The following is a 25,758-nucleotide window of genomic DNA, read 5'->3' as shown; positions in this document are numbered from 1 at the left end:
AGTGGATGTGTCCACATGAAGGATTGACAAGAATGTTCATTCCAGATCCCCAAACTGGAAGTCCCCCAAGTGTTTATTAATAGGGAACAGAATAACAAACGGGCATATTCATAAAATAGAAAAGTAAGCAGATATTTTTCTAAAAGTGCAACTAACATATGGACCTGAAAACAATGTGCCGAGGGAGAGTCAGGCAAAGAACAGTACTTCTGAGGGAGGATGGACACGAAGGGCTAGGGAGGGACGTGGAGAGGAAAGACACAAAGGTGATGGCAATATTGTGCTTTTTAAAGAAAAGAACATAGGTCCGTAGGCGCACTTCATGTAAAGTTTTGTACCGTACACAAATGTTAGAAACGTTCTTTGTCTATAGCCAATATTTAACAATATGATGTAAAATACTAAATTCAACAGATTGACTACAAACATGTTTGTGTTAAAGTAAATTTTAAAAGGTTATATGTTAGCTTAAAAAAAAAAAGGAAGAGCTCATCTGTGTCTGACATCAGCCCAATATCCTTATCCAAGATAGGAAGTGAGGACTGCCTCACCTGGCACCACATTGATGTCTCGAGATATGTGACCTCATCCAGCAGCCTCAGCAGCTCCTGGAACTGAGTGTCCTCGTAGTCAAAGCGCTCCCCAAATGTGATGGAGCAAATAATATTGGAAACTGCATTGTTGATTTTGAAGTGAGGGTCGAAAGGCTGTCCTAGAGGCAGAAGAAGCGATGGAGCCTTCAGATTGGTTTCCTTCTCCTTCCCTGAGAGTCTACTCTACATGACATATGACATACTGACTACAGAACCACCTCTGAGACTGTGGCCCCAGCACCCTACACAGGGTCTACTGTATAGCAAGTATTCAGTCAATGCCCGGGAAGTCAAACTGATGACCAGGATTTAAAACCAATAATAAGGGCTTCCCTGGTGGCGCAGTGGTTGAGAGTCCGCCTGCCGATGCAGGGGACGTGGGTTCGTGCCCCGGTCCGGGAAGATCCCACATGCCGCGGAGCGGCTGGGCCCATGAGCCACGGCCGCTGAGCCTGCGCGTCCGGAGCCTGTGCTCCACAATGGGAGAGGCCACAACAGTGAGAGGCCCACGTACCGCAAAAAAAAAACAAACAAAAAAAAACAATAATAAGTTTAATACCCATCTTATTCTTAATTCTTGAGCTCCATGAGGGCAGGTCATGGTTAGCTGTTCACTGTTATCCCCTCAGTGCCCTACACAGTGCTGGGTGCAGGACAGGCACGTAGACTCTTATTAATCACCTGGTTAGTGAATGAATGAGCCACAGTACCCTGCACCTGTCCTATGACACACTCACCGTTCTCCTCTCCCATTGCCTGGATGAGGAAGTGGGTCTCTTCCTGAATGCGCTCCTCTAAGCTCTTCCTTCCTAAACCAAAGCTCTTCAGTGTTGTCAGGGCAAACCTTCTTTGTTCCTTCCACACCTGGCCTATGGACATGATCAAGCCTGGGAAAAAGAAAGACAACATTATGAAAAGAAAGCCAACAAGAGCCATGGGGGATAATGCATCAGATGGAAGGAAGGAGGAGGGCATTAAGGCACTTGAAAACTATTCAGAGAAATAATTCCAAAGCAATAGATATAGTGGCTAGCATTTACTGACTGCTTCTAATGCCGGACACTTTAACATTTTTAATACATTGTGTAATTTAGCACTCACAGAACCTCTCTGAGGTAGGTCCTATCATAACTGCCAACCCTCCCAACAATTTTATTGATAAGGAAACTGAGGCACAAGGGATAAAGGTTCAAATTCAGTTCTGCCTAACTCCAAAGCCCATTTTTTGATTACTTGTCACATAAGTAACTGTAAGTATTTATGTTATGCAACATACTAAGAATGCACTTAGGGATTAGACAAAATCCATACTCATAAGGAGGCAAGGCCTTTAGGAGACGTCCTATCTAAGCTGGACCTTAAAAAATAAATGAATCAGGGGCTTCCCTGGTGGTGCAGTGGTTGAGAGTCCGCCTGCCGATGCAGGGGACACGGGTTCATGCCCCGGTCCGGGAAGATCCCACATGCCGGGGAGCGGCTAGGCCCGTGAGCCATGGCTGCTGAGCCTGTGCATCTGGAGCCTGTGCTCCACAACGGGAGAGGCCACAACATTGAGAGGCCTGTGTACCACAAAAAAAAAAATAAATGAATCATTCAAGAGCATGGAAGAGTGAAAAATCTATGCAGAAAGAAAAACACAGGCAAAGGAAAAAACAAAAAACCATCTTGGTGTGTTCAATAGATGATCATTTATTTCACAATACAGGTGAGGCCACACTTCTTTCATTTCTTCACTTCCAGAGCACTCTTCAACTCCTTCTAATATCTGCCTTTGGCCTCTACCACCTCAAGGACATGGCCTTCCCTGCTGTCCAGTCCAGGATCCTTTTCAACCTCATCTTGATGTGTCAGCAGCATGAGACACTTCCTTCTTCTCTCTTTTCCCAGGACGTGACACTCTCCAATTTTCCTCCTAATTCTCTGACTGCAGAGAACTTACCATATCTTTTGTTAATTCATCTTCTATTATATTTCAAAATGATCTAGTTCTCCATTCAAGTTCTGCAAGCCTCTTCTCCCCTTATCTATGCTCCATTTTTGGGAAAATCTCATTAGCTCTTTCTGTCCCTCAGCTCTAGACATACATACAAGTGTCTGTTTGACTCTGCTGATTTAAAGGCATTTCAAACTCAGCACTTCTACGACTGAATTCATGATTGCTCCATATACAACTCCCCACCCAGGCCAGCCAACACCTTGCCCTCCTCCAAATATTCCTCCTTTCCTTTACCGTCTACCTCAATACCTCATTCTCTCTCTGTCTAGGTCATTATGTCTTATTGGATTTGCCTCCTGAATATCTTAAATCCATATATCTTCACAGCCACTGTCCTGGTCTAACCTACTGTACTGTCATTTCTTGCCATCTCCCTAGTCCAAGCCACCACCTTCTCTAACCTAAAATGCTGCAACAGTCTCTTGCTCCCTTTATTCCATTCTTGACATTGCAGCCTGAAGAAGTCTTTAAAATGTACCATGTAAGTACAATGATTCCTTTCTCTACTGAAACCGTTCAAGAGCTTTCATTATTATTAGGAATAAAAAGCAACATCCTTAACAAGGAGATGCATGAACTACTCCTGGCCAAACTCAGCACCTTCATCTCCATTTAATTATCTCTGTTTAATCCCTGTGCTTCCCACACTGGCCACCTTTCAATTCCTCAGTTCACTGTCGTTCTTCCCACCTCAGAGACTTTTCATACTCTATTCCCTCTGACTGATTGCTTCTTCACATTTGTCATTTACTTACATTAGCTTTTCCTGAGTCTCTGAATTAGATTAGATACACCTAAGAAGTGCACCATGCTCGTATCTTCATAACAGTTAAGGTCTGAAATTATTAGAGTAATTGATATTATTTTCATGAATGGAATGTAAGTTACAGAAGAACAGGATTTTGTCATTCTCCTCACTGCTCTGGCACTGGTGCCTAGCACTGGGCTTCACATGGCTGATAATAAATAGAGTGAATGGATGTAGAGTTAATGGATGAAATATTTCAAAGAGGAATTGAGAAGCACCTGAAAAATATGGTACTTTGGTAGAAGAATAAATCTGAGTTTTTCATTTAGATTTTTAAATGTGTTCGTTTATTTAATGATCATTTTAAGTGTTCCTGCCAAACTCTTCTAATATAGATGGAAGGGTTAAGATACCTTGTGGGGCACAGCCTTAATAATACAGCATAAGGAACTAGAGGCAATAAGGGATTACATAATCAGCAGGAGGAAGCAGATCCACATCCATTCTCCTAGGGAAGAGATCTGAATGGGACAGCAGAAAGAGAGAGCGAGAACGCATTGCCTTTCTTAAAAAACACATCACATCACTGAGTGATGTGAATACTTACTAATTAGAGCTGCCAGAGTGAGTTCATGCAGGTGATGCAGCTTCTCTCAAATCCCTGACATTAGGGCTAACCCTGCCAGGTTCCCTGAGGGGGTGTCTGTAACAGGGAAATGTGGCCACTCAGCTTCTTTGAAATACTTTTTTTTTTTTGCGGTACGCAGGCCTCTCACTGCCGTGGCCTCTCCCGCCGCGGAGCACAGGCTCCAGACGCGCAGGCCCAGCGGCCACGGCCCACGGGCCCAGCCACTCCGCAGCACGCGGGATCCTCCCGGACCGGGACACGAACCCGCGTCCCCTGCATCGGCAGGCGGACTCTCAACCACTACGCCACCAGGGAAGCCCCACTCAGCTTCTTTTAGGGGCAGGAATTTTATGATGGGCCTGGTAACTGGGAGTGTTGGAGAATTACAGTCACAAAGGTACCTTTCACAGACTACAAGAATATCAAACGTACACATCTTATATTAGTCAAGAAACTTACCATTTTTCTTAAAAACACGTTCTCGAATAGGGGTTATAGGGCGGTTCACAAACTTTTGCTCCTGGTGGACAAGGACTTCTTTGATTAAGGGCAATCCAGTTATAATAACTGAAGGCAAGTCACCGAATTCCAGGCTAAAAAGGTTCCCATATTTCTTCACAAACTGAAAAATAGTAAAATAGTCACAGAATATGCACATGTCTGTGTGTCTAGGAATAGAGGGTTTGTGTAGCTGTGGGAGCTTGGATGGGGGGAGGGGGTGTCCGTGTGCACACCTCTGTGTGCACTTAGGTCTGATGGTCTGATGGGGATGTTTCTACCTGTTTCCATTTCTCCTCCTCTCAACTAGACTCGGGCTGAATCCACTACAGGACATAGACATTCCTTATAAACATTCATTCATATGTTCAACTTCCTCGAATTGAGGGAGTATCCACCCTTAGTCCTGAGAATAAGGCCTAAAGGTTTAACAAAACAAACAAGGTCTTTAACTGCAAGCATCTTAAAATCTAGTGAAGGGAGAGAATTCATACATGTGACTCACCAGAGAAGGCTGAGATATGTTTAGTGAACGTGGACTTCTTAGTAAATCATATCTGTTTAACCAGGAGAGAATGTCCCCTTCCTCAACATGTTCTAGGTGACAGAAAATTCATTATAGGGCTGGGACCAGGTATGGAGAAGAGCACACTAGTTCTGGAGCCATGTGCAAATCTTAACTCTATGGTTGACTAGCTGTGAGCTCCAGGGAAAGTTGCCTCACTTGTTTGGAGCCTCAGCTATAAAAGGAGAAAATTATTCTTCCCTCAAAGGGTTCTGTGAAGAAGAATGAGAGCAGCGATGTGAAAGGCACTTTGTTCCCTGGTACCTGGCAGACAGCCACTCGAGCCTCTGGGGAATGAATGGGCTCTGTGTGCAAAGGGATATGGAAGCACTTGCTCATGTGACAGACAGGACAAGAGCACAGGGATGATGTGCGAGAGACAGGAGCTGGTGGTCACAGACAACCACGTCCACTGGGTGCCATGATAAGCACCTTTCACATTTTATTTCATTAACCTCACAACTACCCTATGGTAGTAATGATTTTCCTTGTCTTTCAGTAAGAAAAATGAGTCCTAGCAGAAGTAACTTAGCCAAGGTGACAAAGCTATTGGATGTTGGTGAAATTTGCCAAGCATTATGTAAGATTTAAGAACAAAGCCATGAACCCGAGATGGTGCTTGGACTTTAGAGTTTAGTGGATGTGACAGAATGAATGTGAGAATGAGGGTGAGGGAGCTGGGAGAGGAAGAGTAAGACAGAGAGAATGGAAGAGTGTGTGGGTGTGTCAGGAGTGTACACAAATGTTCAGGTATGTGCAAATATGGCTTGGACCGCAGTCAAGGGTCATAAATCAAAGTCTTCCCTGACATGCTTACTCAAAAGAGGAATCTAAGTAGACCTGCCCATTCCTGCAGACTGCAGGGCTGTGTCTTACTAAGGCTGTGGTATCAAAGCAGAAGTGCTCATTTCCTCCAGGTATCTGTGGCCCCACCTCCCCAGCTGCCACGCACTTATGCTCTCCCATGTCACCTCAAGCTCCCTGGACTGTGTTACCCCTTCAGAGCAAATACCGTGGATTTAGTCTCATTCCACCACCCTGCTCCCATATTAAAGACCAAGCCTGAACTCTATCCTTCCATTGTCTTGTTGGTCTACAGTCTTCCATCCATGTTTGTTCATCACTAGCACAGTAAGTCTGTCTTATTAGAAAGAGCAGAACCAAGATTCCATCTTAGTCTGGTCTGCCTCTAAAAGTGCACGTCTTGTTCTAACAAATGGCAGGAATGGGTCTGCATAAATCAAGACTTTTTATTTCATCATGCTGAATGCCTGGATGAACTTCTTAGGTTTTACAGGAAGGATTTCTTGACTATTTCAGAATATACAGTAAAAAATACTTTTGGAATGGCTGAAAATCTCAGGTTAAGCTAAAGGACTCTTAACTGACAATGTATACAACCTGGAATCTCAGCTTGTTCTTGGAGGGGACTTGGCACTCCAGTAGTGTTTACTGAAATGAACTTCTACAGAGTTTCACCTCTTACCAACTCTCTGCCCACGTATATTTCTAGTCTGACAGAGCTACATCAAACATTTTTATGGCATGATCAACTGTGTAAACATGGATACATCAAAGGACCTCCTGCAGCCCTGGTACCAACGGTGGTGATGTCTACCAATTCTTAAGTAACCATGCCAGTCACTGTGCCAATGGCTTTACTTGGAGGTAAATGTAAGTCCCAGTGTCATCTGAGAAGACTTTGTAAGGTAGAGAATACATTTTGATGTACAAAAACAAACAAGTTCTTAAGAAAAAGACAGTGTAGGGGAAAAAAAAGAGGCTAAAAATAAGGTTGTTCAGCCTCCTACACTATTGGTGGGGATGTAAGAAGGTACAGCCACTATGGAAAACAGTATGGAGGTTCCTCAAAAAGACTAAAAATAGTGTTGCCATATGACCCAACAATCCCACTGCTGGGCATATACCTGGACGAAACTATAATTCAGAAAGATGCACGTACCCCTATGTTCATAGCAGCTCTATTCACAATTGCCAAGACATGGAAACAACCTAAATGTCCACCGACAGATGAATGGATAAAGAAGATATGGTGCATATGTACAATGGAATATTACTCAGCCATAAAAAGAATGAAACAATGCCATTTGTGGCAACATGGATGGAACTAGAGATTATCGTACTAAGTGAAGTAAGTCAGAAAGAGAATGACAAATACCATATGATATTACTTGTGGAATCTAAAATATGACACTACTGACACAACGAACTTATCTACGAAACAGAAGCAGACTCACAGACACAGAGAACAGACATGTTGCTAAGGCAGGGTGTGGGAGAGGGATGGTATGGGAGTTTGGGGTTAGCAGATGCAAACTATTATGAATAGGATGGATAAACAACAAGGTCCTACTGTATAGCACAGGGAACAATATTCAATATCCTGTGATAAACCATAATGGAAAATAGTATAACAAAGGATCTGTATATATGTATAACTGAATCACTTTGCTGTACAGTAGAAATTAACATAGCATTGTAAGTCAACTATGCTTCAATTAAAAAAAAAGATGGTTCAGGAGGCTAAAACAGGCTTAAAATGAGAAATGAAAATAGAAAGGTCAAGAGAAAAGGAATAGCACAGTAGCTATAAAAGGAAAATAAAAGTAATAGGTTACAGGAAATTTTATATGAACGATAAGTATTCCAAATGTAAGATGAAGCACTTAAATAATAAAGTAGAGTAAAATAAATGTTTAGAATAAAAAAAATTAGAAGTGGTGAGTTAGTGAGACAAGAGACTGAACCACGAGATATAAAGTTGAGGAAGATTCTACTTAATTTAAGTTCTTAAACTCAAAAGCCAACAGAACAAAGACAGGAAAACATAAAAAGGAAAAAAGGAAGAGTATATCAATTCTTATTCCCACTAGCAGTAGGTGAGAGGGTCTGTTCCTCTGAACACTCACCAGCACTGAGCTCTGTACTCAAGGAGCTAAGATTCTCTCTCACTTGCTAAACTGTATTTTAAAATGTGTCACTCAATGCATTTGTATTGCTTTTATAGTTACAAAGCGTTTCTATCCAATAAAGCACCAAAAAGAAACCCAAGGACATAGGGAATAAAGCTTCATAACACTTCTTACACTTTTTAAGTCATAAAATCCTTCAAAAATCTAGTATGTCATGGATCTGGTAAAGCAAAACCCTGTACACATGAATACATTTATGCATAAATGCAGTTCACCAGTCCCCTGGGGTCTCTGAACTCCTGCTAAAAATACTGGCCTCACTGGTAGTTCTTGGGGTTATGCTAGGTTTCTGGGAACAGCCTGTGGAAATCAAATTCAGTTGTCAGGCACCTTCTGACGTTGCTATGTTATATGTGAGGGCAATACAGAGATCAATATGCTATGGTGTTTTCCTGAAGTGTCAAAGCCTCTCGGGGAAGGCTGACTACAGAAAAAAACTAACGCACAGTGGAAGATGATACATGTTATAATGCTGAAGCAAGGGGCATGACGCTATTGAAAGAAGAGAAGAATTCCACTCCAGGTACGGGAGAAAGCTTCTAAGAGGAGCTGATATTTGGGCCAGATTGTAAATGAAGGTGTGGGTACCTGCAAAAGGATGTGTGTTGTGAAGGCAAAGATTTTAGGCTGTGGGAATAGCATACACCAATGCAAAGACAGGAAAATGTGGGCTTTCAGGAACAAGTGAGTTGTTTTCTGACTGCAGTACAGGTTCCTTAGAGAGCACTAACCCTGTGGTTGGTCAAGGCCGGGTGCTGGAGGTACAGGTCCTTAATTTTAAGATGCCCCCAATCTAATGGAGCGTACAGATAAGTAACCAGTTCTTATTATTACCATTCTGTACAATAACTTATTAAATGGGGGAAAGCAGGAAGCACATAAGGGGACCAAAGGCCAGGATAGGTTTCTGGGAAAAAATACCTTCTCATTTGTGTACAGAGAGGGGAAACAAGCCTGACAAGGTAATGTGACCTAGACCACGGATATACAAATGTCAAGTGAAATATTTTGGATCTTGTTTTGTTTGCAACTAGAAAACTGAATAGGAGAGGTAAGGGCAGTGAGTGCTTAAGAACTTGGATTTTTGAAGTCATACAAATCCATTTATATCCAGCTTCTGCTTTCACTTTCTATGTGATTTTTGGTCAAGTTATTTAACTTCTCTGTGTCCCAGTTTCCAAATCTATAAAATGGGGGATATTACTAATTCCCATCGTTGGGATGGTGGTGATAAGTAACCATAATACTAAAATAAATAATAAAATTATTTATTGTTATTGATATATTTGGGAGTATATTTTAGCAAAAGGACTCTGGTTAGATCTGGACAAAGGAATGGAGGGGAAGTGGCCAGAGAGTGGATTAATGCAGCCCATGCAGCAATCAGGCCAGACAAGGTATGCAACCTCAACTGGCTTTTCCTTGAGTTTGTTACTATAAATTTTTGAAGAAAGGAGGAGGGCAGTAGATATAGAAAGAAGCATCAAATATGGGCTAGGCACCCTGGCAGTAAACTGATATTCATGAACTTGTTTGATTCTTATAATAACCCTACAATGTATTCTTGTTTTCAGAAAAAGAAGCACAGAGATTTAGTGCCTAGCTGGTGGTCATAAATTTGGGCTCTTCCTAACTCTCTCTGTATGTCTCATCCTTAACTGAAAGCATGAAGATATTCTCTCTCTCTCCTTCTGAGTGATGAAGCTCCCTAAATATTAGCTGGCCACATGACTTTCCAATCAAAACCACATTTCTCAGCTTCTCCAGGTGTGGCCAATGGGATGTAAGCAGTGGTGATGTGTGCATCTTCTGGGTCATGTCCTTAAAGGAAAGTTGCTTCTCACCACCTGCTCCTTTCCCCTTTCCATGGACTGGAACTCATACATGAAGATGTTGTAGGATGAGAGCAACGTGATAGAAGGAACTGGGGTTTCTGGATGACCTTGTGTTACAAAGCAGCTTTCCTACCCTGGTCTTCCTGCCTACATCTGAACTCACTTCTGAGAGAGAAATAAATTTCACTCTTTTTTTACACCACTGTATTTTGGGGCCTTTTTATTACAAGCAGCTTAATATATATCCTCATAATACATTTATCCACCTTATCTACCATTCTCCCACTTTAGTCCAATAAGATTTTCTCTTATTTAAATACATGCACATATAGCTGTGGTAGAGGAAGTTTAGAAAAAAAGGGGAAAAACAAGAATGGTTCATGGTTCCCATCATGCCATACAAATAGGCCAGTTTCTTCACGGCCTTCTCACTTTGTTTTAGCTCATGTCACTTCCTCCCATTTAAAAATCTCCTGTCCACTTTACTCCATATAACCATTTGCCTAACATTTATTTCCAGTTCAGCCAAATTTATTTCAACATTCTATAGAGGTTATCCCCAGGGCTTCCCATTCACAGTGATCCCACCTCATGATATCTCATTTGGTTACCAAAAGTTTATACACACATTTCATCATACACTGTCTTGTACTGTGCCTGTCATATAATAATCACTTCATAAATGTCTGTTGGATAAATGAACCCCTGGATAAGTCAATTATCCTCTAACTACATCGTGAAAAGTCAGGTAGCATAAGTCAAAGAATAGGTATATGAGTCAAATAGTCCTGCGTCCAAGTCCTTGTTTAATGTTATAGCTGATAGGTAATGATAGGTAGGTAAGTAAAGATAGATAAATAGGCAATGATAGGTAGTTAATGATAGGTACTTAATGTTTCCAAATTGCTGGAATGTAAATTTAATTACAACTAAATCACACCATTTAACTCCATTTTTTTTACAGCCAAAAATATTTCATTTCAAACCTATATAAAATAAAATTTAACACTTCTGGTGAAAAATCTTTGGGCCAGAGATAAGACCCTAGCCTCAGTTTCATCCCTGGCCAGTTTTATGACATGAGGCAAATCATGTAACCTATTTAGTCATATCTACCTTAATGGTAAAACAAGGGCACAGACAAAGTTTCTGATTCCAGACAAGAGTGAGTAAAAGCATCCCATTTTACTCCTCCTCCTCATCATGATACTGACACATACAAAAAGTAACACCAATAAAACCCTGTTCTCTGTAGTCAAAGGACCAGATAAAGGGTGGTCCACCAGGACAGAACATTTCAACCTTTCTACCTTCCTTTTCTGGAGACAAATACCATAAGAGATGTGACCCTCCCACATCCTAATGAGGGGCTACAGCAGTGAAGAAGATGCATGGAAACTTGCCTTCATCCTACCTTTGCAATAACGCGGTGCCCCTTCCCTGCTGACTCTATGAGCTGAATTGTGACTATCACCCCTGAACTGCAGTAAAGAGACTCCTTGAAGTAGTCAGTGGGCAAAATTCTGATTTCTACCACTCCACAGAAATAAGGAGGCACCTGTATCCCATGGAGATGATATGGTTAGATTACTGACTTCCCTCCTCAGGCTACCCTACTCAGAGGGGCCCCAATCTTTTGTCCCCATCCTCATTCTCTCCAGCCTGCACTGATGAGAATGTGGGTTGGAGTCCTATGGGGGTGGACAACACATAAGTGGGGTAGACCAGTATAGTATTGCAAAGACTTTATAACCTAAATTGACATTTGAACCACAATCCACAAAAGTGAACATTCTGAATATCAACAGATTGACTATCTGCTAAAATAAAAGATTTACAGAGTCCAGAGTGACATAACAAAATACACCAGATGTCCAGAATATAGTCCAAAATTACTCATGTTACCAAGAACCAGAGAAATCTCAAATTGAATGAGTTGAAACTAATACTGAGATGATAAAGATGTTGGAATTATAGGATAAAGATTTTAAAACAGCTATTGAAAATGTTTCGATAAACAATTATACTCTCAAAAAAATTTTAAATAGAAAATCTTAACAAAGAACTAGAAAATATACATAAGAACCAAAGAGAAATTTTAGAACTGAAAAATACAATAATGTAAACAAAAAACTCAATAGAGCAACTCAGTAGCAGAGTGGTAATGACAGGATAATCAGTGAAATTGAAGACATCAATAGAAAGTATCCAATCTGAACAACACAGAGAAAATAGATTGAGAAAAGATAAAACAACTGAGTTTCAGGGACTGATATTAGAATAACAAAAGATCTGTCAGTTGTGCAATCAGTGCCAAAGAGTACCAGAAGGAAAGGAAAAAAACATGGACTTGAAAAAATATTTGAAGAAATAATGGCTGAAAAATTCTCAAATTTGGTACTAGAAAAACCTACAGATTCAAGAAGTTGTGAGTGAACCCAATAAATCCAAAGAATTCAACACCAAGACATGCAATCAAATCTCTGAAACCAATAAAAACAAAGAAAACTTCTTGAAAGCATGCAGAGGAAAACAACTCATTACTCATGGGGAACAACAATTCAAATTACAGCAGATTTCTCATCAGGAACTAGAGAGGCCAGAAAGAAGTAGCACAGCATTTTCAAGGGTTTAATAAAAGAAACTGTCAACCTAGAATTCTATATCCAGTGATATAGAATTCTGATTTCTACCAGAAGAAAAGAAGGTGAAATAAAACATTCTTAGAAGAAGGAAAGCTAAGAGAATTTTTTTGCCAGCAGACCAGTTCTAAAAGAATAGCTAAAGAAAGTTCTTCAGTTAGGAAACAAAGAGCAACAGAAAGGGTAAATAAATGGGTAAATACTATAGACTAATCTTCTCTTCTTGAATTTAACAAATCATGTTTGACAGTTAAAAGAAAAATTATAATACTGTCTGAGGTGGTTCTCAATGTCTGTAGAGGTAATATTTAAGACAAATTATATATTATAAAGTAGGGGAAGGTAAAAGGACCTAAAGAGTTTTAAGGTGTCTGTATTCCACCTAAAGTGGTAAACTGTTGATACTTATTGCAATGTTATGTACGCATAGCATGTAATCTTTACAGCAAGCACTTAAAAACAATACAAAGAGATATACTCAAAAACACTATAGATAAATTAAAATGGAATTCTCAAAAAATGTTCAAGTGACCCACAGGAAGACAGGAAAGGAGAAGCAGAGGAGTAAAAAACAAAGTGAAAAATAGGAAACAAATAATAAATTGGCAGACTTTTGTTTTAACAAATCAATAATTACATTAAATATAAATGATCTAAATTCACCAATCAAATGTCTGATATTGGCAGAATGAAAAAAATTACCCACCTATATGTTATCTACAAGAAACTAATTTCAAATAAAATGGTATAAGTAGATTAAAAGTAAAAGAATAGAGAAGCATATATTATGCAAATACTAATCAGAAGAGAACTGGTGTGGCTATATTATATCAGATGAAGTAAAATTCAGGCAAAGAAAATTACCAGAGATAAAGAGGGACATTACATAATAAAAAGCCAATTCACCAAGATGACATAATAATTTTAATGTGTATACACCATCTAAAAGAGCTGCAAAATACACAAATGAAAACTACCAGAACTGACTAGAGACATAGAAAAACAAGTAATTATAGTTGAAGACTTCGACAACCCTCTCCTAGTAACTGATAGAATCAGTAGACAAGAAGTCAACAAGGGTTCAGAAGAACTAAAGAACGCAGTCATTTAATTATATCTAATTGACATACAATATAGAACACTCCACCCAACAACGGCAGAATTCACATTTTTTCCAAGTATGCATGGTGCTGTATCTTGGGTCGTAAAACCAACCATAACATATTTTTTAAAAATTGAAATTATGCAAAATATGACCTCTAACCATAATGGACTCCAACTGGAAATCACTAACAGAAAGAAAACAGGAAAATCTCCCAATATTGGAAATTAAACAACACATTCATTAAAGAAGGGTACAGGTTTAGGAGCCTAGCTTTAAAATTCTGTAGACTAATCCTGTACCAAATGTGTGTTTCTCCCAGAAAGTGATAAAAACCTTCTCCATCTGAATCTGAGTTTGTATTATAGGCTTGTGTTTAAAGTGCTCCAGGCATTTCTAGGGAAACGGGAACTATTATTTGTTGGGCACCTACACTAAGCTGTATTAATATTGACCATTCACTGTTTTATTTAATGTTCACACCCACCTATCACAGTGTTGTCTGTCAGCAAGGTACCTGTGCTGAGAGGCAGGGAAGCAGCTGAAAATGCTTGAGAAAGTGCTGGATGTTGGAGGGAATTCTAAGGAATTCAGAGTGGCCACAGTTAGGCAGCCCTGATGGAAGATGATTATAAAGAAGTGGAAAGAGGCTACAGCAAGATTTCCAAGTGGCTCCCTAAGGAGTCTGAAAGCTGGGAAGCAGCAAGAAGCCTTGAGAAAGCCTAAGCAGAGGAGTGACATTTTAAAATGATTACTTTAGTGAGAGTGGATTGCAGGGCGAGGAGGCTGAATGTGAGGGGCTCAGTCCTTGTGGGGATGGGAGCAATTCATTTGAAAAGTGGTGAGGATTTAGGTAGAAGTATCACCATTTCACACATGGGAAACGGAGCCTCCGAGAGGGAAAGTACCGGATTTTTCCCCCAAGGATAATAATATTAAAAATACAAAGTGATTATATTATAAATACAATGTCCCAATAATATGTAACAAGACACACAATTAAATGACTTAAAGAACATATCGTGTCTGGCACACTTAAATAGTAAACAGTTAACAAAATTTCATCCCTAGAAGTGGAATCATGCTGGTTGCTGGTGAGGAGAGCGAGGCTCAAAGCTACCCGGGTGCCCGCTTTAGCCTCAGAGCCCACACACCCCGCCCCAGCCTCCCGCCCTCGGTACCCGGAATGGCCCTTGTCCTGCAGATTAGGGTCAGGACGCGGCCCTGGCACCTTCGCCCACTCCTACCCTCTGAAGCGACAGGTGCCCCTTCTCAAAGTCCAGATGGAAGAAGTTGCCTACGAAGGGCAGGCGCGGGGGTCCCGGCGGGTAGTTCTTCGGGCGCCGCCTTTTGAGGAAATCAGCAAAGAAGAGAAAGGCGACGGCCCCCAACAGGACAGTGCGGGGACGGAGAACGGTCCAGAAGGCAGCCGCCAGGGAGCCCACCGCTGCGAGCATGGCGGCGACCTCGGCTCGCCCTTCCGCGGTCTGATCCAGCGAAGGTCCCGGCGGCTCTCAGCCTCTAAGCTGCCAGCACTGCCCTCCTTCCCCGCCTGCCCCCGGCCCCGCCCCGCCCCGCCCCGCCCCCCCTCTCCAACCCTCACTCCGCCGCGCCCCTACCCTGGCCCGCTAGGCTCCCGCGAAGCCTGGTCTGCATGACCCGTCTGGGCTCTTCCTCAGGCCGCGCCTCCTGCCGCGCCCCCAACCCGCCTCCACCCGGTCCTCTACTCCCCTCTGCCTTCTCCCAGCTGCCTGCCGCCCACCAGATGCCTGTGGCCGGATTCCTGGGAGAACAGCAAGGGTCTTGGAAAAGGCCTGGCTATAAGCGTTTTTATTAGCTACTTAGACAGCCTGTCTCTCTGTGAGACCATCGGGGCTCTTGGGTTTATGTCATCGCATCTCAGAGAGGGCCGCGGACACTCGAGCTCTGTGTTTTTCTAGCATCACCGTCTCACCAAAGGACTGGAACCGCGCCTGGTAATAAAATAGGGAAACAGCAGCACCTGATATTTCCTGGGCGCTTACTATATGCCAGACTTCTTTAGATGAATTGCTTAATTCTGACAAATTTATGCAGATACCCTTCGTTCCATCTTGCAGCTGCAGAAACTGAGACAGAGGTTAATATCAAATACGTGGTAAATAAATGAATCCACCGGTCTGCAGCACATTTAAAGGAGGCCCTGTATTTGTAACTGTTTCGAAGTTTAAGAAGCATTACATCAAAGCTCTAGCACTGAGGCTAGTCTTTAATAGGTGCTTAATGAACATTGAAGGTAGGTGTCTTAGTCCTTGTCCTTTTTGGTTTGCTTAGTGAGATTCTTCCTCTGAAGCCTCAAGATGGTGTAGGACCCCAGGTTCCAACCTTCTATGCTATCCTGTGTGCCTACCTGTGTCTCACCATTTGTGAGGTACTCAAAAGGTGAAGCATAGTACTGGAATAGTATAGCACACACTCAGATTCTCAACATATATATATATAGACAACCTGATTAAAATCTTTCTTTAAAAAGAAAAGAAAAGAGCATTCAAGTCTCTTTTCTATCTTCCAAAGTCTATAGGGAGATACTAGTCAGAGCTTAGTCTTTAAGTTTTTATCCTTCCAGTCCACATCTTCCTGTTTCACTATAGTTGTTATGCATCCATGCAGTGTTTCTAATATTTATATAAATGCTGTTTTTAAAATAATTCTACAATAGATTTTTTTCTCAGTACTTTGTGTTTGAGATCTATCTGGGTTGATACACGTGGCTTTAGTTTATTCACTTTAACAGTTATGTAGTTCTATCACTACCCCACAATTTTTTGGGGGGAGTATAATTGACATATAACATTGTATTAGTTTTGGGTGTACAGCACAATGATTCATCTGAGCAAAATGATCACCCAAAAGGTCTAGCTAACAGCCAATACTATACACAGTTACAATATTTTTTTCTTGTGATGAGTGCTTTTGAGATATACTCTCTTAGCGACTTTCAAATTTGCAATACGGTATTAACTACAGTCACCGGGCGGTACTTTACATACAGATGATTATTTTATTACTGGAAATTTGTACCTTTTGACCCCCTTCATCCGTTTCACCCATCCCCTTCTCCTGGCCTTTGGCAACCACCAGTCTGTATCTATGAGCTCTGTTTTTGTCTCTGTTTTCAGATTCTACATATAAGTGAGATCATATAATATTTGTCTTTCTCTGTCTGACATTTCACATAGCATAATACCCTTGAGGTCCAACCACATTGTTGCAAATGGTAAGATTTCCTTAAAAATATATATAGATCTCACATTTTTCTTATTCATTCATCCATTGATGGGTGTTAGATTGTTTCCATATTTCGGATATTGTAAATAATGCTGCAAGCAATATGGGGATGCCATCAACTTCTGTGTTTTCATTTTATTCAGATAAATACCCAGAAGTGTCCTGGATCACATGCTAGTTCTATTTTTACACCACAATTTATTTAGCCATTTCCATATCAATGAACATTTAGGTTTGTTATCTCCCTCTATCCCTTTTTTGTTTGTTTGTTTTTGTCTTCTGTGGGTTTTTTTTGGCGGGGTTGTTTGTCTTGTTTTGTTTTGTTTGCGTTTAAACAATGCTGCAAGTGAGATTGTGCCATGGGCTGGAATGGATGATGTAACATTTAAGATTAGATGATCTCTATTGACTTCTTTTCATGGACTTTGTATAAATCAAGTGCTGGACTTTACCTAAAAAGGTAATGGTTTCGATATATTTATAATAAACTGATCTAAACTTCTTCTACAAGAAGAAAAATTAAGAACACTTCTTTGAAAACAAAGATGAAGCTTCACCTAATTTGCTTTCTCCTTGGTTCCTTCTGAAGTAAGGTCTCAAAGCTGTGATTAATATTTTTTCATATAATGAATACTCAGGACATTGTATAGCCTGTGGTAAGTACAAAGGGAAAAAAAGACATTTTCCACCTTAAGAGCTTTTACCATGATCAGTATGACCTTCCCTGGTTGAATATTGTTCTCTTCTTGTTCCATTAAGTTAAAATACAAGTCAGCACAGGTATGTGGTTCCTAATATTTTAAAATGTAGTATGACTTAAAAAAGTATTTTGCATAAGGTTGTGTGTGTACTCTGTCTATACCTCAGGTTCAAGTTACTGACTTTATGTTCTAAAGAAAAGTGAATAACACAAAATTAATAATATCCTTAGTTATAACAATAATGAGGTGATTACTGGTATTGGTGTTCAGTGTTATTTTGTACTTTATACTTTTCCCTTTATGTTCTCTGTCTTGTACCAACTAATCCCCCAAATCACTGAGTTGCTCTTAAAAAAAGAAAGAAAAAGAAAAATGTTGATATTGTGTACATATTTTTTGTCGATCAAGTCACACACATGAAAGCATGTAAAGCAACTAAGTGGAATATTAATTGCATGCTGGGAAATTATCAGATTAGCCCCTTCATTGGTTCTTATGCCACATGAATTCCTAGATAAATTGGTAATTCATTATGAGTGAATTGTGATTACTACTATAAAGTGATTTTTTTCAGCATTAATTGAAAACTGTTATGTGAAACCTGTCTATCCAGAGAAGTTACACTGTATAAATATTAAGAAGTACTTTAGCTAGATTATTTTTGGTATTAAATTATATGTCAAGTACTTGAAGTGAATTTGAGTTTAAAAGTAAGGCATATTTCCTAAACGACAATAATAAATTATTAATTTGAAAATTTCTTATTTTGAAATTTTAAAATTCTATTAGTTGTCTTTTATATCTTCTTCCACCACATAAATACATTGTTTGACAATGAAAAGACAAATGTTTTCTGAATGCTTTTAAGTATTTATTTTATTTTATTTTATTTATTTAACTTTATTTATTTTTGGGTGCACTGGGTCTTTGTTGCTGTGCACGGGCTTTCTCTCTAGTTGTTGCAAGCAGGAGCTACTCTTCGTTGTGGCTCACAGGCTTCAGTAGTTGTGGCACATGGGCTCAGTAGTTGTGGTACACAGGCTTAGTTGCTCTGCAGCATGTGGGATCTTCCCAGACCCGGGATCGAGCCTGTGTCCCATGCATTGGCAGGCGGATTCTTAACCACTGGGCCACCAGGGAAGTCCAAGGATTTATTTTAAAAATTGATGTGGTATATTATTTTTAGAAAGAAATAACTTGGCCCATCAGGATTTTTTTTTCTCATTATCTGAGAGTTGAAGGGCTTCCTGTAATAATTGTGAACAAACTTAATCTAAATGTGTTAACAAATATTCTTCTGTACTTTATTTGTATATCTTTAATGCCCTGAAAATCTAAAGGGTAATCTAAGCTAACATGTTTTAGAATATCCAAGAAGAAAAAAAACTGCTTTTTATATCAGCCTTTTAGATTTCTTGAAGATTTTGGTGAAGAATAAAAGTACGTACTACAAGTATTGACAAAAATCTGAAAAACCTTTTCTATAAAACCCACAATATTTAAATAGAGTTAGTCGTGGAGGATCACTGTTTAACAGTGGATATTTTGTCTTTTGTGTTTATATTATTATATTCAAATTGCAAGTACAGCTGACCCTTGAGCAACAACATGGGTTTGAACAGTAAGGGTCTGCTTATACACAGATTTTTTTCAATAGTAAATACTACAGCATTACACAATCTTTGGTTGGTTGAATCCATGGATGGTTGAATCCACAGATGCAGAACTGTATAACATTTTAATATTTGCCAAAATGGTTTTGTAGAAGAAATCCTAAATATCTAATTTTTTTTTTAAGTTAAGGAGAAGTAAAGATTTTCTCAAACAAACATTGAGGGAATCTGTTGCTAGTAGATCTGCCTTACAAGAAAGGTAAAAAGTAGTTCTTCAGAAAGAAGGAAAAAGATACAGGTCAGAAAATCAGAACTGTATAAAGAAAAAAAAAGCATTAGAAAAAAATAAAGTAAAATAAATATTTTGTTTTCTTTCTCTTGATCTGATAAATAAGTTTGTTCAAAATAAAAATATTAACCATGTATTCAGTGATTATAGCTTATAAATAAGTGATATGAATGTTGTAAGGGACAGAAGGAAGGAATTAGGAATACTCTGTTATAAAATATAATTTCCCTACTGATGAGGCAGTTTGATATTACCTGAAAAGTGGATTTGGGTCACTAGAAAATGTGTATCATGAACTCTAGGGCAACCGCTGGACAAATTTAGAAAAAGAAAAATTTAATCAATATGCTAAGACAGAAGACAAAATGGAATTATATAAAAGACTCAGTTAAAACTAGAGAAGACAGTTAGGTTGCTTCCATGTCCTGGCTATTGTAAATGGTGCTGCAGTGAACATTGGGGTGCATGTATCTTTTTGAATTATGGTTTTCTCCAGATATATGCCAAGGAATAGGATTGCTGGATCATATGGTAGGTTTTTTTAGTTTTTAAGGAACCTCTATACTGTTCTCCATAGTAGCTATACCAATTAACATCCTACCAACATTGTAAGAGGGTTCCCTTTTCTTCACACCCTCTCCAGCATTTATTTTTTGTAGATTTTTTTGAGATGACTATTCTGACCAGTGTGAGGTGATATTTCATTGTAGTTTTGATTGCATTTCTCTAACAATTAGTGATGTTGAGCATCTTTTCATGTGCTTCTTGGCCATCTGTATGTCTCCTTTGAAGAAATGTCTGAATGTCTATTTAGATCTTCCACCTATTTTTTGATTGGGTTGTTTCTCTTTTTCATATTGAGCTGCGTGAGCTGTTTGTATATTTTGGAGATTAATCGCTAGTTGATTGCTTAGTTTGCAAATATTTTTTTCTCATTCTATGGGTTGTCTTTTCATTTTGTTTATGGTTTCCTTTGCTGTGCAAAAGCTTTTAAGTTTAATTAGATCTCATTTGTTTATTTTTGGTTTTATTTTCATCACTCCCTAGGTGGTGGATCCAAAAAGATCTTTCTGTGATTTATGTCAGACAGTGTTCTGCCTATGTTTTCCTCTAAGAGTTTTGTAGTATCCAGCCTTACATTTAGGTCTTTAATCCATTTTGAGTTTACTTTTGTTTATGGTATTAAAGAATGTTCTAGGACTTCCCTAGTGGCGCAGTGGTTGAGAGTCTGCCTGCGGATGCAGGGGACATGGGTTCATGCCCTGGTCTGGGAAGATCCCACATGCCGTGGAGTGGCTAGGCCCATGAGCCATGGCTGCTTAGCCTGCGTGTCCGGAGCCTGTGCTCTGCAATGGGAGAGGCCACAACAGTGAGAGGCCCGTGTACCACAAAAAAAAAAGAATGTTCTAATTTCATTCTTTTATGTGTAGATGTCCAGTTTTCTCAGCACCACTTATTGAAGAGACTGTCTTTTCTCCATTGTATATTCTTGTCTCCTTTGTCATAGATTAGGTGACCATAGGTGCGTGGGTTTATCTCTGGACCTTCTATTCTGTTCCACTGATCAATATTTCTGTTTCTGTGCCAATACCATACTGTTTTGATTACTGTAGCTTTGTAGTATAGTTTGAAGTCAGGGAGCCTGATTCTTCCAGCTCCATTTTTCTTTCTCAAGATTGCTTTGGCTATTCAGGGTCTTTTGTGTTTCCATACAAATTTAAAATTTTTATTCTAATTCTGTGAAAAATACCACTGCTAATTTGATAGGGATTGCATTGAACCTGCAGACTGCTTTGGGTAGTGTAGTCATTCTGACAATATTGATTCTTTCAATCCAAGAACATGGTATATCTCTCCATCAGTTTGTGTCATCTTTGATTTCTTTCATCAGTGTCTTATAGTTTTCTGAATACAGGTTTTTTGCCTCCTTAAGTAGGTTTATTCCTAGATATTTTATGATTTTTGATGCTATGGTAAATGAGATTGTTTCCTTATTTACTCTTTGTGATCTTCATTGTTACTGTGTAGGAATACACAAGATTTCTGTGTATTAATTTTGTATTCTGCAACTTCACCAAATTCATTGATGAGCTCTAGTTAGTTTTCTGGAAGCATCTTTAGTATTTTCTATGTATAGTATCATGTCATCTGCAAACAGTGACATTTTTATTTCTTCTTTTCCAATTTGGATTTCTTTTATTTCTCTGATTGCCATGGCTAGGACTTCTAAAAACTATATTGAATAAAAGTGGAGAGATTGGACATCCTTGTTCCTGATCTTAGAGGAAACACTTTCAGTTTTTCACTGTTGAGAATGTTTGCTGTGGGTTTGTCATACATGAGCTTTATTATGTTGAGGTAGGTTCCGTCTATGCCCACTTTCTGGGGAGTTTTTATCATAAATGGGTGTTGAATTTTGTCAAAAGCTTTTTCTTCATCTATTGAGGTGATCATGTTGTTTTTATTCTTCAGTTTGTTAATGTGGTGTATCACATTGATTGATTTATGTATATTGAAGAATCCTTGAATCCCTGGGATAAATCCCACTTGATTATGGTGTATGATCCTTTTAATGTGTTGCTGGATTCGGTTTGCTAGTATTTTGTTGAAGTTTTTTGCGTCTGTGTTCATCAGTGATATTGGCCTGTAAATTTTCTTTTTTTGTGGTATATTTGTCTGGTTTTGGTATCAGGGTGATGGTGGCCTCATAGAATGAGCTTGGGAATATTCCTTCCTCTGCAGTTTTTTGCAATAGTTTGAGAAGGATTGGTGTTAACTCTTCTCTAAATATTTGATAGAATTCTCCTGTGAAGCCATCTGGTCCTGGGCTTTTGTTTATTGGAAATTTTTTAATCATAGTTTCAATTTCAGTACTTGCCAAAATGTGCACCGCTGGGAGCGCTACTCCGATCAATATTCCTTGGGGCTTCTGCTACCAGTATCTTTGCCCCCACAGTGAGCTATAGTTGATCTTTGCCTTCCCAGGAGACCCTCTAGGACCCCTAGTTAGGTCTAGCCCAGGTTCCTATGGAGTCACTGCTTTGCCCTGGGTCTCAGTGCATATGAGACCTTGTATGTGCCCTCCAAGAGTAGTCTCTGCTTCCCCCAGCCCTGTGGAGCTCCTGCACTCAAGCTCTGCTGGCCTTCAAGGCTAAATGTTCTGGAGTTTCATCCTCCCAATGCCAGACCCTCAGACTGTCTTGGTGGGCTATTTTTATGTGGGAATATCCCTGTGTAACCTGCATGGGTTTAATATTTTTTGGTGTGAAGGCTGTTTTTAGTATAGATGTCTGCAACCTCTTTCCTCAGTGCATGCTGGCCATCATCCTCTTGATAGGAGGTGTAACTGATGTTGTGGTGGCCAGAGCCTGCACTGAATATTGACCAGAGACTCCCCTTTTCTCTGTGGTTGTCACTGCCCTGTCAGACGGGGGTCTGTTTCCTAGTTGTTGGAGTAGAGGCCCTCAGATCTGTTTCTTAGCTGTGTTTCTGATATGTGGTGAAAGGTAGGCAGGATTGGAGCATTCCCACTGGGAGAGAAGTCACTGAGCATTCCTCCTCTGGAGCTCACCTGTGGGTGTGCTCTGTTGTGTCAGCTTTCACCTGTTCTGTGAGCTCTCAGATTACATCAGATTACACTGCTGTTGGCACTGTTCTCAGCCACACCTTAACCATGGGTACACTGGCAGTTGGCCCTGATGTCTCTCAGATGTTGTTTTCACTAAGCCACCAATGTAGATCCACTGAAGTCAGGTCCCAGGATTGCAGTAGTCCTGGATTTGGACCTGCTCTGGTCTCTATGGGGGCAGCTCAACTCTAGCCTGGTCCAACCCTTGCATGTACGTGCCCACAAAGTCTACAGCTGATAAAGCTAGATCCATCTTGGCTGCAGGAGCACTTGTTTGTTCAGATGTTCTGCAGGCACTGAGTTTACAAAGCAGGTCGTGGGGGTGTCAATCTGTGTTTTGCACAGCTGCAAGGAGAAATTTCAGCTTTTCTTCCTTAGTTGCATGGCCCCTGGGGCTCAGCTGTGGTTTCAGCCCCACCTCTGCATGTGGGCCACCCACAGGGGTCTGTTCCCAAGGCTGCCCTAGATCACACAAGTCTGCCCCAGTGAGGAGGGGGCACAAAGGTGGCAGCAGTTGGGGTTGTGAGAGTGCCTGCCGCAGCGGGGACATGGTGCGGAGGAGAAGGCGGTGGCTTCCAGGTTGTGGGAGCCCTTCCTATTCCCCAGGCGTCAGGGTCCAGCGCATGGGGAGGGAGGTTGCAATGGCGGCCCTGCCCCTTGCACATCACTCAACAATGGTGCTTCACTTCTATAGGATTCTGGGTTTCCTCCACAAGCATTCCCGGGTGCAGATTTCCTTACTCCTGTCCCATCAGGCTGTCTCCTCACAGCCAACAACAGTCCTCTCCCTGGGTCTGTTCTCCAAACCCCGTGTTCCAGCATCTAGCCCCCTCTGCACAAGTGGACACACCTCTCAGGCTGGGGCATGCAAGGCTGTGGTAAGGACCATCTGTGTCGGTCTCACTCTGTCCTGCCTGCCACAGACCAGTTGCTGCACTCCTCTGATAGCCCCCAAAGCTGCCTTTCTGTCCCAACTGATCTCCTTACCAGTGAGGGGGCTTCCCCCCATGTGGGAACCTCTTCTCTCATTCAGCTCCCCGCCAGGGGTGCAGGTCCTGTCCCTCTTCCTCTCCTCTTCCTTTTCCCTTCTTCTTTCTTTCATCCTACCTTGTTACACAAGAATCTTTCCTGTCCTTTTAGGTGTCTGAGGTTCTCTGCTAGTGTTCAGCAGGTGCTCTGTGAGAATTGTTCCATTTGTAGATGTATTCTTGCTGCGTTTGTGGGGAGAGATGAATTCCATGTCCTCCTACTCCTCCACCATCTTGACTCCCCCATTAATGTTCTAAATACACAAATTAAAGACAATATCTGTCAGAGTAGATACAAAACTGAGACCCCATTTCAGATTGTTTATTGTTGGTGAGTAGAAACACAACATATTTTTGTATGTTGATTTTATATCCTACAACTTTACTGAGTTCATTTATTAGTTCTAACATTTATTAGTTTTAAATATGTGGAATCTTTAGTGTTTTCTACATATAAGATAATGTCATCTGCAAACAGAGATAAACTTAGCTCAGCATTGAAAAGAATAAAATACTTAAGAATAAGCTTAACCAAGGAGGCAAAAGACTTATACATTGAAAATTCTAAAATATTGTTGAAAAAAATTAAATAAGACACCAAAAAATGGAAAGATATACCCCTGGAAGAATTAATATCGTTAAAATGTCTGTATTACTCAATGCAATTCCTATCAAAATTCCAATCGCTCTTTTTACAGAAATAGAAAATATAATCCTAAAATTCATATGGAACCACAAAGGACCCTGAGTAGCCAAAACAATCTTAAGATATCTCCATAGGTTTGTACATATTAAAGAAATTTAATCAATAATTAATAAACTTTCAAAACAGAAAGTTCCAGATCAAGAAGCTTCCACTAATGAATTCTACCACACTTTCAGGAAGAAATTATAGCAATTCTCTACACTCTCTTCCAGAAAATAGAAGCAGTGAGATTACTTCCTAATTCATTCCATGAGGCCAGCATTACACTAATAACAAAACTAGACAAAGCCTTCAACCTCTTTACCTTACTGAGAGCTCCTGACCACCCCCCCCTCCCACCAGGACTCACCATGTGGGAGCTGCTGACGCCAGGGTACAGATAGGAGCTGGACACAGAGAGATCTCTGTTGGGGGTGCTGTGGAAGGCCAGACTGAAGGATGTGGTGAAGGGGCGGGACAGAATCATGGGGCCCCCCATGGCTGAGCAAGGGGTCAAGGACAGGTCTCCAGATAACCTGGACCCAGATCCTGTCTCCCACTGCCTTGGGGTCAGGTTGTGAGCTCCTTGGCCTGTTCTTTAAGACCTCTATGCTCTAGTCTCACACATACCATGCCCTGTGACACCTCTGGACCTCCCCTTCCTTAGAAGATAGGAAAACCAATATCTCTTATGAACATAGATGCAAAAGTCTTCAACAGCATATTAGAAAATCAAATACAGTGTTGTATAAAAAGAATTAGAAACCATGACCAAGTGGGATTTATTCTAAGTATGAAAAGTTGATTCCATATTAGAAAATAAATCAATGTAACCTCATCACATCAACAAGCTAGAGAAGAAAAATCATATGATTATAACAATAGATGCAGAAAAAGCATTTGACAAATTCCAACGTACATTCATGATAAAAGCTCTCAGCAAATGA

General features: G+C 40.3%; 1 protein-coding gene across 2 annotated transcripts in view; it reads right to left on the bottom strand.

The window, feature by feature from the left end:
- The window catches only part of LOC114899046 (cytochrome P450 2J2), a 31,540-nt gene extending 16,429 nt beyond the window's left edge, over positions 1-15,111 (bottom strand). Inside the window, exons 1-4 of one of the 2 annotated variants that reach the window (XM_029229401.1) lie at positions 14,848-15,111; positions 4,425-4,587; positions 1,331-1,480; positions 552-712 (exon numbers count right to left, since the gene is read on the bottom strand). In XM_029229401.1, the coding sequence (XP_029085234.1) occupies positions 552-712; positions 1,331-1,480; positions 4,425-4,587; positions 14,848-15,057 (684 nt within the window). In that variant the 5' untranslated portion in view covers positions 15,058-15,111. The remainder of the gene's footprint in view (positions 1-551; positions 713-1,330; positions 1,481-4,424; positions 4,588-14,847) is intronic. The other variant, XM_029229403.1, reaches the window with a different exon arrangement.
- Between the last annotated feature and the right edge of the window lie 10,647 nt (positions 15,112-25,758).

Source organism: Monodon monoceros, unplaced genomic scaffold, assembly GCF_005190385.1.
Source record: "Monodon monoceros isolate NGI ecotype Baffin Bay Population unplaced genomic scaffold, NGI_Narwhal_1 Super_Scaffold_18, whole genome shotgun sequence".
Taxonomy (NCBI): domain Eukaryota; kingdom Metazoa; phylum Chordata; class Mammalia; order Artiodactyla; family Monodontidae; genus Monodon; species Monodon monoceros.
The sequence above is the reverse complement of the archived record's forward strand: the minus strand, read 5'-3'. Positions and strand labels throughout refer to the sequence as shown.